This window comes from Xenopus laevis, chromosome 9_10S (assembly GCF_017654675.1).
Source record: "Xenopus laevis strain J_2021 chromosome 9_10S, Xenopus_laevis_v10.1, whole genome shotgun sequence".
In the NCBI taxonomy this organism is placed as follows: Eukaryota; Metazoa; Chordata; class Amphibia; order Anura; family Pipidae; genus Xenopus; species Xenopus laevis.
The window spans coordinates 21,092,814-21,105,599 of record NC_054388.1 but is presented as its reverse complement, the minus strand read 5'-3'; the positions used below and the strand labels follow the sequence as shown (position 1 = coordinate 21,105,599).

Sequence of the window (12,786 nt, the reverse complement as noted above, 5' to 3'; positions counted from 1 at the left end):
AATTAATATGGCTAAACATGCCATTATTTTATATACTGAACTTGCACCAGCCTAAAGGTTTAGCATCTCAATAGCAGCAATGATCCAGGACGTCAAACATGTCACAGGGGGTCACCATCTTGGAAAGTGTTTGAGACACTCACTTGCTCAGTGGGCTCTGAGCAGCTGTGGAGAAGCTAAGCTTAGGGGTCGTCACCAATTATCAAGCAGAAAATGAGGTTGGCCTGTAATACAAGCTGATGCTACATTATTTTTAGCCTACTTCTTTAGTTAAGCTTTAGTTCTCCTTTAAATACCTACCCATGCCTGCATTTGTCTCACTAGGATTCTACCTTTTTCCTTCTGTCTTTTGTGATATTATGGGGGATGGCTGCTTCCCTCACACTAATGTTTTGCCTTTTAACACAAATCTCATGTCATATGATTTAAGTACTCATCATTTACAGATTATAAATAGATATTTAGCTCTGTACATACAAGCAGGAGCCGCCATGTCACTTGCTTTGGCTGAAGAAAACAGCAGTAGCAAATACAGCATCTATTTTAGACTCCAGTCTGTGTTGTCATTGTATCCCAGGAGAAAATCTCATCTGGGGAAATAAAGATGGAGAGAGGGAATATTCTGTAGACACAATAAGCTGTCCTAACATACTTTACTGTCTATTTAGGAAAAAATAAATGCAAGAGAACTCCAGCTTATAAACAGATATATTTGCACTTAAGTTTATGTCTACAGGGACTAGCAGTGATGTAACTAACGCTATTCTTAGCAAGGAATTACTGACCATGCAGCATTTCTCTGCAGGCGAGTGTAAGGTTTGCAGACATGCTGTTTAGCTTAGAAAGACTTGAGTCCATTGCTTCCTATAGACTTGAATGAATGGTGGTTGGCTCCCATCAGGTATAAATGAGTTTGCTGCCAGCTTATTTCCTTACAGAGACCGGCTAACACAACACATAATTCAGTTTTATGGTTCCCAGAGCGAATATTCACATCCATGTAAGGACAGCGCAGTGCAGCTCTTGCTAATCCTAAATGTTCCCTTTTACTGGAGCAAAACATACATTTGCTTCTTGATGTTTTATGTTGTGCAGGAAACACATTGCTACTTCTACCAATTAAATACAACAGTGATGACTGGAAATAGATTTAAAAGAGCTAATGCAATCCAATGCTGCAATATTCTGCAAGACAGGGGTGTCACTGTGTACAGAAATTATTTGTCTGCCTTAAGAATAAATATATATATAGAATACAAATAGGATCCAGCACTCTCAGGTCTTATAAATATTATGAAAGTTTTATTAAAAAGATTTACGTTCGGTCTCCTCCGAGACCTTTTTCAATGTAATTAGTACATCATACAAATGCCTTAAATACTTCAATTGGCGGGAAATGGCCAAGATGGAAATGACATAACCACAACATCACCAGACGGAAACTAGCATTTAAACAACACACTTTCAAATTCACATAACTTTATATTGACATAAAAACAAAATTAAGACAAAAATAACGGTTAAAAACAAGATACTGTGTTGCCTATGTTGCAAAAAATATCCAAATTTTTTATATATATATATAGATATATATATCAGTATCATATAATATAGTAACAATGAGTCACTAATACATTGTGAGAGTACTGAAATGAACTGAATGGTTAGTAAAGATGAGCAAAGGATACCAAGCCATACCAGGTCACCCCTGGGATTGTAAAACAGCTTGGTTTTGTCCGTTTTCTGTATGAAATTACAAATCCAAGATTTGGATCTGTGTTTTCACGTTTCAAATTAGACAGTAGCAAACAAGGTAATTTTTCTTAAAAAATCTTTTATTCCAAGGGCTTTTTCAGACAGAAATACAGCACAGCAATGTTTCAGGCTTACACTAGCCTTTCCTCATATTTATTAAATATGGATGTGTTTTCACGTCCATATTTAATAAAGGCATGAAGATAATCAGTGGTACTTTCCTCAGTCTGTAATTACTGGATTACATCCTTGGAGAATAAAAATATGGCAAAGAGAAATTACCAGTATCACCATGTATTTTGGTTTTATCTCCTTCGCTTTGCGCATGTAAATAAAGTATCAGGCTGCAATGTTATAATATAGGAAATCAGAGACTCCATTAGTTAATTAGGTTTATTTTTATTTGTTGAATAATGGTGGCTGTACATGGACTGCTGGCTTCTCCAGACCAAGCCTGCTGTGTGAAAGCCTGATTGTTATCAAAAAATCACAAGCTATCAACTGGGATGGTTTAAAAATCCTATCAGTTAAGGACCATGTCCAATGCACCTGTGGGGTCCAATAGGATCCAATAATTGGCCAATGGGTCAATGATCAGATCAGCTTGATTTGGCACAGCACAGAGATAGCTTAATTGGACAAAGATCCACTTGTTATCTCACCAAACAAGTGGATCTATTAGTGTATAGCTAAAATTCTCCAAGATTCTTGTGAATTAGGGTTTGCCAGATAACGGATCTTTCCATAATTTGGATCTTTATACCTTAAGTCTACTAGAAAATCATTTAAACATTAAATAAACCCAATAAGTTGCTTTAGCGTCCAAAACTATTAATACAATCTTAGTATGGACCAAGTACAAGGTACTGTTTTATTATTACAGAGAAAAAAGGAAAATGTGGATTATGTGGATAAAATAGTCTATTGGAGATGACCTTTCCATAATTCGGAGCTTTCTGGATAATGGATCCCATACCTGTACTTATAAAAGTTTTACTCTCTGTAAGTCACTTTGATATGTTTTATTAATATCTGTGCTGTATTTTCCTAGTTTTTGGGGAGACCTGCCCCTAATGTGACACACTGTCTTACCCAGTTGTAAAGGCTTTTAATTTAAAGGAATTTTAACATGTTGAAAGAGAAGCAAAGATACCCTTTGTTGCAAATAAAAATTATACTAAGGGAGTTGAGCTTGCAGCAAAAAGCAGACTTGTTGGGCCCAGTAAATTCCAATGAATTTTATGCATTGTCCTTTGAGACTATTTTACTGCGGTTTGATGGGGTTAACTTCCAGCTTAGCTCCTACAGCATCTGAGATAACATGAATTATCCCTATGAACAGTTCTGCTTGCCTTCCCAGCCCCTGTGAAACATCCTGTGTCTGATTAATAATTCCTGGTGGGGCCCGGGATGTATCAGCCGTGGGTGATTGGTTTCCCTGAGTGTAAAGTGTGAACATCAAACATTTAAAGCGTTTAAGTTGACAATTTGGAGTTTGTTCGGCTGAGATGCGCTCTGAGGCCAGTCTTAGCTCATCAAATATACATACCATCTTTGTATGAATCATGTCATATGGCAGGTCGGTTATGGAAAGGGCCTCTGTATATTTTGTGAATGACTTTTCAGATGATTTTCAACAGAGTGTGGAGATCACAATTGTGACTGCAATAGAAGGATTTTGCATTCATACCCAATAGCTTAAATACCCAATATGGAAAAACAGAAGCTAACAGCAGATACAGATGTTCTGTATGTTTTTTCCCTTATGCTCTATATGTGGGCATATATGCACCGATATTATCGTATGAAAATCTTTCATATGATATTGGGTGCATGTATGGCGGATGTCGAGCCGACCGATATAGACAGAAGACTTGGATATCGGTCGGCTCCTCAATCGGCCCAGGCGGAAAATTTTTATCAGGTGCCTTTGAAGGCACCCGAACTAGTGCTGAATTGTCAGATACAGGTAGAATTCTATTGCTTCTACCTGTCTATATGACGATGCCAGCTCTGTTACGTCTATGGCCACATTAAAGGGGAAGGAATACCATTTTACACTTGGGGGTGCCTCGAACTGATTACTTTTACTTACCTGACATTGCGGGCCTGTGCTCCTATCAGCAGAAATCGCACCAGCTTCTTCTATCAATCCTCTTCCTGCTTCTTCAGATCTTCTTGTGGCTGCGCATGCGCAGTAGAGCGAAAAGCCGAACTTAAATTAAAAAGCTGGCTATTTCATTCTACTGTGCATGCGTCTGCCCTGGGAAATTTGAAAACCAAAGAAGTAGGAAAAGAATCGCTCGTGGTGCTCGCTAGATAAAGACCGGCCAGTGCAGTTTTCTGCTGATAGGAGCATCGGCCAGGGGTAGTCAGGTAAGTAAAAGTAATCACTTGGGGGTGCCTAACCCAAGTGTAAAATGGTATTCCTTCTTCTTTAAGATGTCTTATATATATAGGATATGTCTCTCCGCATTTTGTTTATTACTGCACCCCTACCTTTTTATAATTATTTGTTTGTTTCTACTGGGCATGCAGCTACAGTAATTGTAATAATTTGTGTTTTACCTTATTCTTTATCTTTGATACATACTTTACAATTTTAGATCATCCTTCAAAGGAAGTTTACTAGACCCAAGGGCTGATATTTGAATTTCATATCAAACAGTGCAAACTGCATTTTCAGAAATTCTGATTTCTTTTTAAAGTACTTCTGTGAGAACTTAAAGTTGTTAAAATTGCTCCAGCATTAGAAATTATAGAACAGAGGTTCCCATACTGTGGGGTTGGCTACTGGAATGCTAGTTGGGGTGGGGGTATTAAACCCAAAATCTAATTTGGGTTACAAATGTTTTTTTCTGTCTTTTAGAGTCTTGAAATTATAGCAGTATGGTTATTATAAATGTCTGTCTGGAGCTGGATTCACAGATTTCGATATGCAAGTGTATGTGCAGGGGGGCATTTGAACATTTTTATTTTAAATATACCCTTTGTTTGAAGATAAAAGAAATCTTGGCATAATCTGTAACAGAATCACACAGTATCCTGTTTTGATTTTTTTGGCCGCTATAACAATGATTTTTAAGAGGGGATAACATCTGAACATGCCTTCAGAAATAGCAAAACAGGTAAAGCAATAACCATCTGTGGCTGTCAAGAATCCGTTCAGTTAGGCTCTTCATGTAGAACTGCTGTTCACATTTTGTCCCCCAAGGCCCAGGGGGTTTTGGGAGTTGTAGTTTTAGAGCAGCTGGAGAGGTACATAAGGATGATCCCTACTGAGTTCCGAGAGAATATCTATTCTGTGCAAACCCCTGTATTTAGCATAGAGCATAAATCCATTAGTTTCATTCTTGAGAACAGGAAACAGACCAAGTGATTAGTATGGGTCCCAGCTGGAGATACAGGAGTAATGTGTTATACAGCTGTTTTTCACTGACATAGAGTTCTAATACCCACTCCTTCATCTACAGCTCACTAATGTACAGCTACTGTAGCTGCAACTGTCTGCAAGGCTCACATCTAACACACCCATGTCAGGGCGATTAGGGAAAATAAACCTGCTGTGATCAGCTAAGAAAAGTGTGTAAATATTGAATAACCCTTCTAGCGGTTGGAGCTTTTGGCTATGATGTACATGCTTGCAAAAGTACAGCAACCCTATGACATCAGAGAAATCAGTGTCAAACTTGCTCCTGTAACTCTGTCACCTGTTTGACTGGCTTCTCTGCAATGTCTCTTCTTTCTGAGCTTGTATGGCATTTCGAAGCTTATTCTTTCCATAAAATGTTGTGTTTATGTTAAGGTTACATAAGAAATAGATGTTTAAATATAACAATATAAGTGTTCACATGGAACAGCTAAAGCTGCTTGTCTCAAGTTATGCCCACAGAACTAGATGCAAAAGTATTGTGGGGGGGTTGACTTAAGCATACTTTTTCTTTTTTATAGGCCAACAGTATATGCCACATTATATCCAGGTTCATCATTGTAGAACATGCGATAAATGTTCAAAGCCTAGCATTTTGTCCACAATATATTTTATGAAATACTGCTTTCTGCTGAAGGAAAGATGGTCTGCTAGCTATGCACTGTTAAGTTGTGTTGAACATGTGTAGTACTAGAATTAGTACATTGTGGGAAAAGTCAATGTAACAATGGGGCTCATTTATCAACACTGGGCAAATTTGGCCATGGGCAGTTACCTATAGCAACCAATCAGTGATTAGCTTTTTAAAGCCAGCCGCAAGTAGAACAATGAATGCAGCAATCTGATTGGTTGCCATGGGTCACTGCTCATGGGCAAATTTGCCCAGTGTTGATAAATGACCCCCAGTGTGTGATCATAGATGCCCTGCCCAGCCTTGTCAATATAAATATATATATACGTGTGTGTATATATAGATATATATATATATATATATATATATATATATATATATATATATATATATATATATATATATATATATATATATAAAACAATGCTGACAATAAAACTCTTATTTGTAGCCTTTCTGGCTCTAAGAAGCATGTTTTTCTAACTTCTGGCAAATAAATATTTCAACAGTTTATATCTATTGAATGGAGCCTAATATTTTATTGGTTTTAAAACATCATCTTAAAAAGATCCTAATGCTGTGTGAGTCCTTTGTGGCTGAGTTACAGCACCTTAGGGACTGGCAATGAGAGTCACCGTTTTCATCTTTTTATCATTTTTATATTTTCTGTTATATGGTTGCGATAGCTTTTCGGTACTTGAAGCTAAGCAGGCAATAATTATCCTTCAGCTCGGTGACATCATAACCATTTGATAATAACTAACTTAACAAAGAGGTGCATTTGCTTAATTAACATTTAAAATCGATTAAAGTTAATCAACAAGGCATTGTTGATGTCAACAGTGTTACAATGACAACTTACTCTGCATTCTTGGTTCATGAATTTACGGTAAGTAGAAAACCAATGTATAATAGTTGTAATTGTACCTGTTAGTTTCAATGTGATTTTATTTTTTCAAGAGTGCCTGGTGGTTGGGGTGAATTGCTTTTGAAACTGAAAATAGTGTAATCAGGGGTGGAGAAGAGATGTATTTTATCTTATAATGATAATAGGCATAGAGACATTGGGGGGAAGGGAGCAGGTAGGCAGTGAGCTAGGCCCCCAATGATGGCAACACAAGGCACACTATAAGGTGAAAATGTACAAGGTTAAAGTGGTTATGTACTACTTTTTACGGCAGCAAATTCTTTGTATGCTGATGTGTGACATCCAAAATGTCTATGATGCCTTTCAATAGACATTGGTTGCTAAAAAGTTACAATTCAGATGACTGACAAGCTTCGAATTACATGCCCTACTCTATAGAAACCACAGATCTGATCTAGACTGATCAAACTGGTAAACTAGTTATTTAACATTTTATGTAACACTTTATTCTACATTAATACAATTGCTTCAAAAAAAAAAAAAAAAAAGTTCCAGCACTTAGAAAATAATCAGAAGGTGGTAGGGAGAAATATTGCACAGTGTAATTGCAATCTGCCAAACACTGCATTTGGTCAGGGTATATAAACCTTTTCTTAGATATTTCTGACTCATACAATATACCATTTCCACCACTGATGGCTTGTATTTTTAGTTTCTCTGATGGCACCAAGATTAATAGACAAAGGTTATGGGTGAAGAATTGGTTTTAGCAGCATATTTAGAGGATTTGTGTAAAATATTAAACAGTAACGGAATGGAAAACTGCTTGGGATAGAACATGAATCTTGAACACAAGATAAGGCTCAGTGTCTGAGGGTTAAAAGCAGATAGGAAATGGGATTTGCCACTAAGTTTTGTACAGATGGTTCCTGGCGTATTGTGTGCTCCTAGCTTTGAGCCCTAAAAGAGATAACATACTGTTTGATTGCTTATGAAATCTGTAACAAATTGGCTCAGGCACTGATCTATGGAGCAAAAAAGTCTAGAATGGGTTTCTGTGAACATACAAAAGGCTTTCTCTTCTCAGAATTTGGCAACCAAAGCTTCTTGGTGATTTTGTCAGCATCTGCTATACAATGCCTAGAATGTGCTAAAAAATTTTTAGTGCTGAGTTTGTTGGACAGAGAGCCTTTTTTTGGTAATACATTATATATTTTATATTGCTTTCATTTCTGAATGCACACCTTTTGGCCTAAGGTTTATGCATGTATCTCCATTGTGGAAAATACCTGTTAATTGTTTGAATACTCATGAATAAATATGAAGTTGTCAATATTCCCTAATTCAATTTGTATGGAGGAGGAGTAAGTGCCTACTTATGTGCCATAATGCAGGGCCAGGCCATGGGGGAAAGAAAAGGGGATAAATAGAGTAATGGAGATGATCAAATGATAATTGATATGGTTATATAGTGTTTTGCTGTTCATAGTGTCCTGACTGCTGTGCCCAATTGGCTGCTTGCATTGAACATAATCTTCACTGAAATATTGCCGCATCTCACAAATGACTATGACATCAAAGTGTCTATTGGTTTCTAAGAGCATCTACACAAACATGCTTTTTTTTGGAATAGGTTAAATAGGCACTTCCAACATCCATTCACTACCAATTTTTACTTTATGTGTTAATACTTAATCAAATAATGCACATGATAGTCCTGATTAAAATACTATGCTCTCTGTTTACAAACATGGAACATAACATTTCTAATTCCAGTTTCCAATTCTGGAACAATAGATTAAATTAGATTAGATTAATTACCCTGGCAATGATACAAGCTTTGATGTATCTTGCAAATGTAAAAATATGTTTAAAATTCTGATCGAAAGTTGGAGGTATGATTTAAATATCATCTCAACTATTAGTCAAGTTGGTTTAAATTTTAACCCTACTGTACAATATAATTATAAACAATGCTGTTTTCTTTTAGTTAAAATAAGAGTTTGTATGGCACCATCAGCTCTGGATTTGTGGTTAGGCTAGAACCCAGGGCAGACATTTTTAGGGAGCAATGGGCTCCTCATAGTGTAATAAAATATAACGTTGCATTATACAAATGTGTTTGTATACTTTTAATTTTATTGTTATATTACCCAATTACTGTTCTACTTGAGGTGACAACTGCAGTCAAAACACATTTTTTGTCTCTACAACTAGCTCTTAGGTCTGTAAACCCATAAATGTGTTAGTGAAGCCATTGGCCAACCTTTTGTACTGGACAATCCCTAAAGTGTGACTAGGTTTATAGGGTACCCCACACAAACTTAACAAATCTTAACACAAGCTTAAGAAAATGAACTTTACAGAAAAGGTTTTAGCTATATAATACTATAGCAACCTGCTATATTTTAGGGGGTTCTGGGAATTATAGTTTCACAGCATTTGGAGGCAGTTTAGCTATACCTGCTCTAGATCCTTTTCTATTTAAGGTAATAGGAGATATCTATTGTTATATTCATTGTCTTCTATTGCTCTTCTTTCACACAGATGATGTTCCCCCATACTTTAAGACTGAGCCTGTCCGGAGCCAAGTCCATTTGGAGGGAAACCGGCTGGTCCTGACCTGCATGGCAGAAGGGAGCTGGCCATTAGAGTTTAAATGGCTGCACAACCAAAAGGAACTGACCAAATTCTCCCTGGAATACAGGTCTGATCCCCTCCCATCTTTCTTTTCTTTATACCATGTCTTGCTAAGATATCAGTAGACAGAGTGTCTCATAATTACCCCTCTGAACTAGCAATATGCTAGTATAGAAAGCATTAAAAAATTGAATGAAATACTTGCAAAACCCTTGACAATAAGAAATTGCAGCACTGTTATAATCAGATGACGATTTAAATTGTAACTAAAGGGAAAGAACAGAAATTAACATTATGTGTAAAGCAGAAATATTCACTTTCCTTCTCCGGCGCCGATGTTGGCTCAGTGACTCCCAGAATCCTCCTAAAGCCTACAGCTTTGTCAGCATTATCTGCAACACTGTGTAATGATGGCCCTATCTCTAGAATGAAAGCTCACATGAATATACTGTATGTTATTTCAATAAAAATATTGTACAAGTGGAGAAGGCAACCCATGATTCCTATCTCTTATTTAGAAAGGATAATCTTGATTCCTTGACTTAAAATGCATCACAGTTGCTGGGGTTTGGCATGGATTGGGGGGGGGAGCAGGGGAGTAATAAGGTATTGTTCAGACTGGTGCATGAAATTTAAAACATTTGTAACCAGGCCCGGATTTGTGGAAAGGCCACTAAGGCCAGGTCCCAGGGAGGCAGGATTTTAGGGGGGCAGCATGCACAACCACATTGGTTCAGAAACAATGGGGATGCAGAAAGATACAATGGTTTTTTAAACTTCCCATGTGCCAATCCCCAGTGCTCCGGACCCAATAATGAAAATTTGCACATGTGCACGAATAAAGGGGAGGAGATGAGGGGCGACGACTGGCAATGGGCCTAGGGGTACCCACTTTGTAAATCTGGCCCTTTAATTGAACTTAGTTTTGTATAACTACCGTCAGTTCAGTAGACAAACTAAGCACATTACTAAACTTGGTCGCTGTGTAAATCTTGGTACTAAAAAAATGTTTTAATTGGCTACGCACTTTAGACAATTTTAAAGACCTTTAGTTAACAAATGGGACTATCCCTTAAATAACTTTAGTATGAGTATGGCACTATCCCTTTCATAACTTTACTGTTAGGTAATAAATGAGCATTTTGCTGTCTTACCTGCCCCTGGCAAGCCTAAGCCTAGATCTAGGCCATGTTGGAGCACTAATTGGCTTCCAGGCCAGACCTTTTCTTTTATTTAGGATACTAGGGCTTTTGAAAACTGAAAACATAAGTCACCCACCTAACATGTACTTTTCCGTTCTAAGTTGAAAGTCCACCCTCGAAATGAAATAGTGGTTTTCCCATATTTTCTGCTGTTCAAAATCCTGCTAAACTCCAAAATACAATCAAATTTTTTCAGTCCAACAATTGAACAAAACAGACCAAACTAGAGGGACATTATCCAAATAACTTAAAAAAACACATTTAAACTATCCCTTTACATTAGGGTCAGACTGGGGGCCTTGGGGCCCACCGGGGCTACTGTCTCAGGGCCCCCCCACCCCAACTGCAATCCCTTCCACACCACCACCACCCCCCCATGTGCCTTTTCTTTGCCACAACTAATTCACATTTATAAAACTGATGTAATAATTTGGATTTGGCCCAAATTTGGGTTATTTATCAAAATCCAAATTTATCTCAATTTTTTTGGAAAGCCACTCTGACCAAATGCACATGGACTTGTGTGGGAAAAGTCTCAATAAGATCATTAAAAAATCTGATTTCAGATTTGATGCATTCAAACCGTGATTTTTCACATATGCTAATTAGGTTCAGTGTGAAGGTGAATCTGGAGTTTGGCCGAATCCCAAAAATAGTGGATCCAGTACTTTCTTAGTAATAATAAAACACTATCTTGTAATTGATCCTTATTGGAGTCAAAACAATTCTATTGGGTTTATATAATGTTTAAATGGTTTTTAAGAATGGGGACCCAAATTACAGATCACACAGCAAAAGGGCAGCACTCCGTACTTTAGTAAAATTGCCTTTATTTCCACATGCAGGGCAACATATGCAGCAACGTTTCGAGCCTCGCACGGCTCTTTGTCAAGCTTTGTCAAGACCCAAATTACAGAAACATTGGATACCTGCATTTTGCAAATGTAAACAATTAATCAAATAAATATTAATGATAATAATAATAAAATCATTATCTGTCTACCTACACTACTGGTTCTGGCTACATTTCCCTAAAAATAATCAGCTCCCCTTCAGCCCGCAATCAATTACCCCCCCCCCCCATGCATTCAGGCCTGGATTTGTGGAAAGGCCACAAAGGTCCGCGCCTAGGGCAGCAGAATTTTAGGGAAGGCTTGTCACCCAGCCACATGGTATTGGGTTCAGAAGCAGTGGGGACATGTGGACATAGCTCCTCAAATCCCTTGTGCACCAATCTCTATGCTTTGGGCCCAAAAAGATAAGACTTTGTGCGAGCAAATGAAGGGGAAAAGGGAGGTGACAAGTGGCCCCGGCCTTGGGGCGCCTGATGTATAAATCCGGCCCTGAATGCATTGCACACTTATCTGCTTCAGAGACCTGTAAAGGATGAGAATCAAAGAAGTTTGCAAGGCATTTTGAGAAGTGGAGTCTTGTCTAAAGACAAGGACAGCTCAACATGCTTTTCAGCTAGCCTTTAAGACATTACCATGAAATTAAGACAGTTCAGTAAATGAGTGTGTATAAGCAATTTAACCACTAGATTTTACATTGCAAAGTAGTGTTCCATTCAATATTCAATAGAGGATGGTAGATCAGCTGGTAGCCAAAGGGTAAATGTTTCACTTAAGTGAAACATCATTCCAGTTTTCTGTCAGCCCTAATGAATTAGTTTAGAATTTAGTAAGGATACGTTATTTTCTATTTGGTTGGATTCAGAAATCATTCATGTTGAAAATGATATATAACACAGGCTATAGCTCAACTGCCAGACTAAGATTTCGGGTAGATGAAACTCAACTACAGAGAGAGAAAACAAAGTGGGGATTGGATACTTCATATGTCACTTTATCTGCCTTAATTGTCACATTTGTTATCCTAAAACCCAGAACAAACACCAAGGTTCTGGTCACGGCTCATACTTCTGCCTATAATAGGAGGAGCCCTTCGCTACCGGATTTGTGCCAGGTCTTAAAGTGAAAGAACCAAGGCGAATGTTCTGGGCAGGCAAGGAAACCGGAACATGGAAAGTCTAGTAGTGGAACAGACCGGGGTAAATAACCGATCAGACAGCGCAGTACAGAATCAGGATCCAGAAGAGTAGTTAGTAATCAGGCAAGGTCGGTTCAGGCAGCAAATCAGCAATGGTCAAGGACAGGAAAGGGTCAGGAACAGTAAATCAGATCAAGAGAGCACCCAGTAACTATCTCAGAATAGACCTATGTTGGGCAAACAGTCAGCAGAGCAGGGGGTTATTTATCCA

General features: G+C 37.9%; 1 protein-coding gene across 1 annotated transcript in view; it reads left to right on the top strand.

The window, feature by feature from the left end:
• sdk2.S (sidekick cell adhesion molecule 2 S homeolog) overlaps positions 1-12,786 on the top strand; it is a 410,822-nt gene that overhangs the window by 198,091 nt on the left and 199,945 nt on the right. Inside the window, exon 2 of the mRNA XM_018238320.2 lies at positions 9,232-9,391. Coding sequence (XP_018093809.1) covers positions 9,232-9,391 — 160 coding nt within the window. The remainder of the gene's footprint in view (positions 1-9,231; positions 9,392-12,786) is intronic.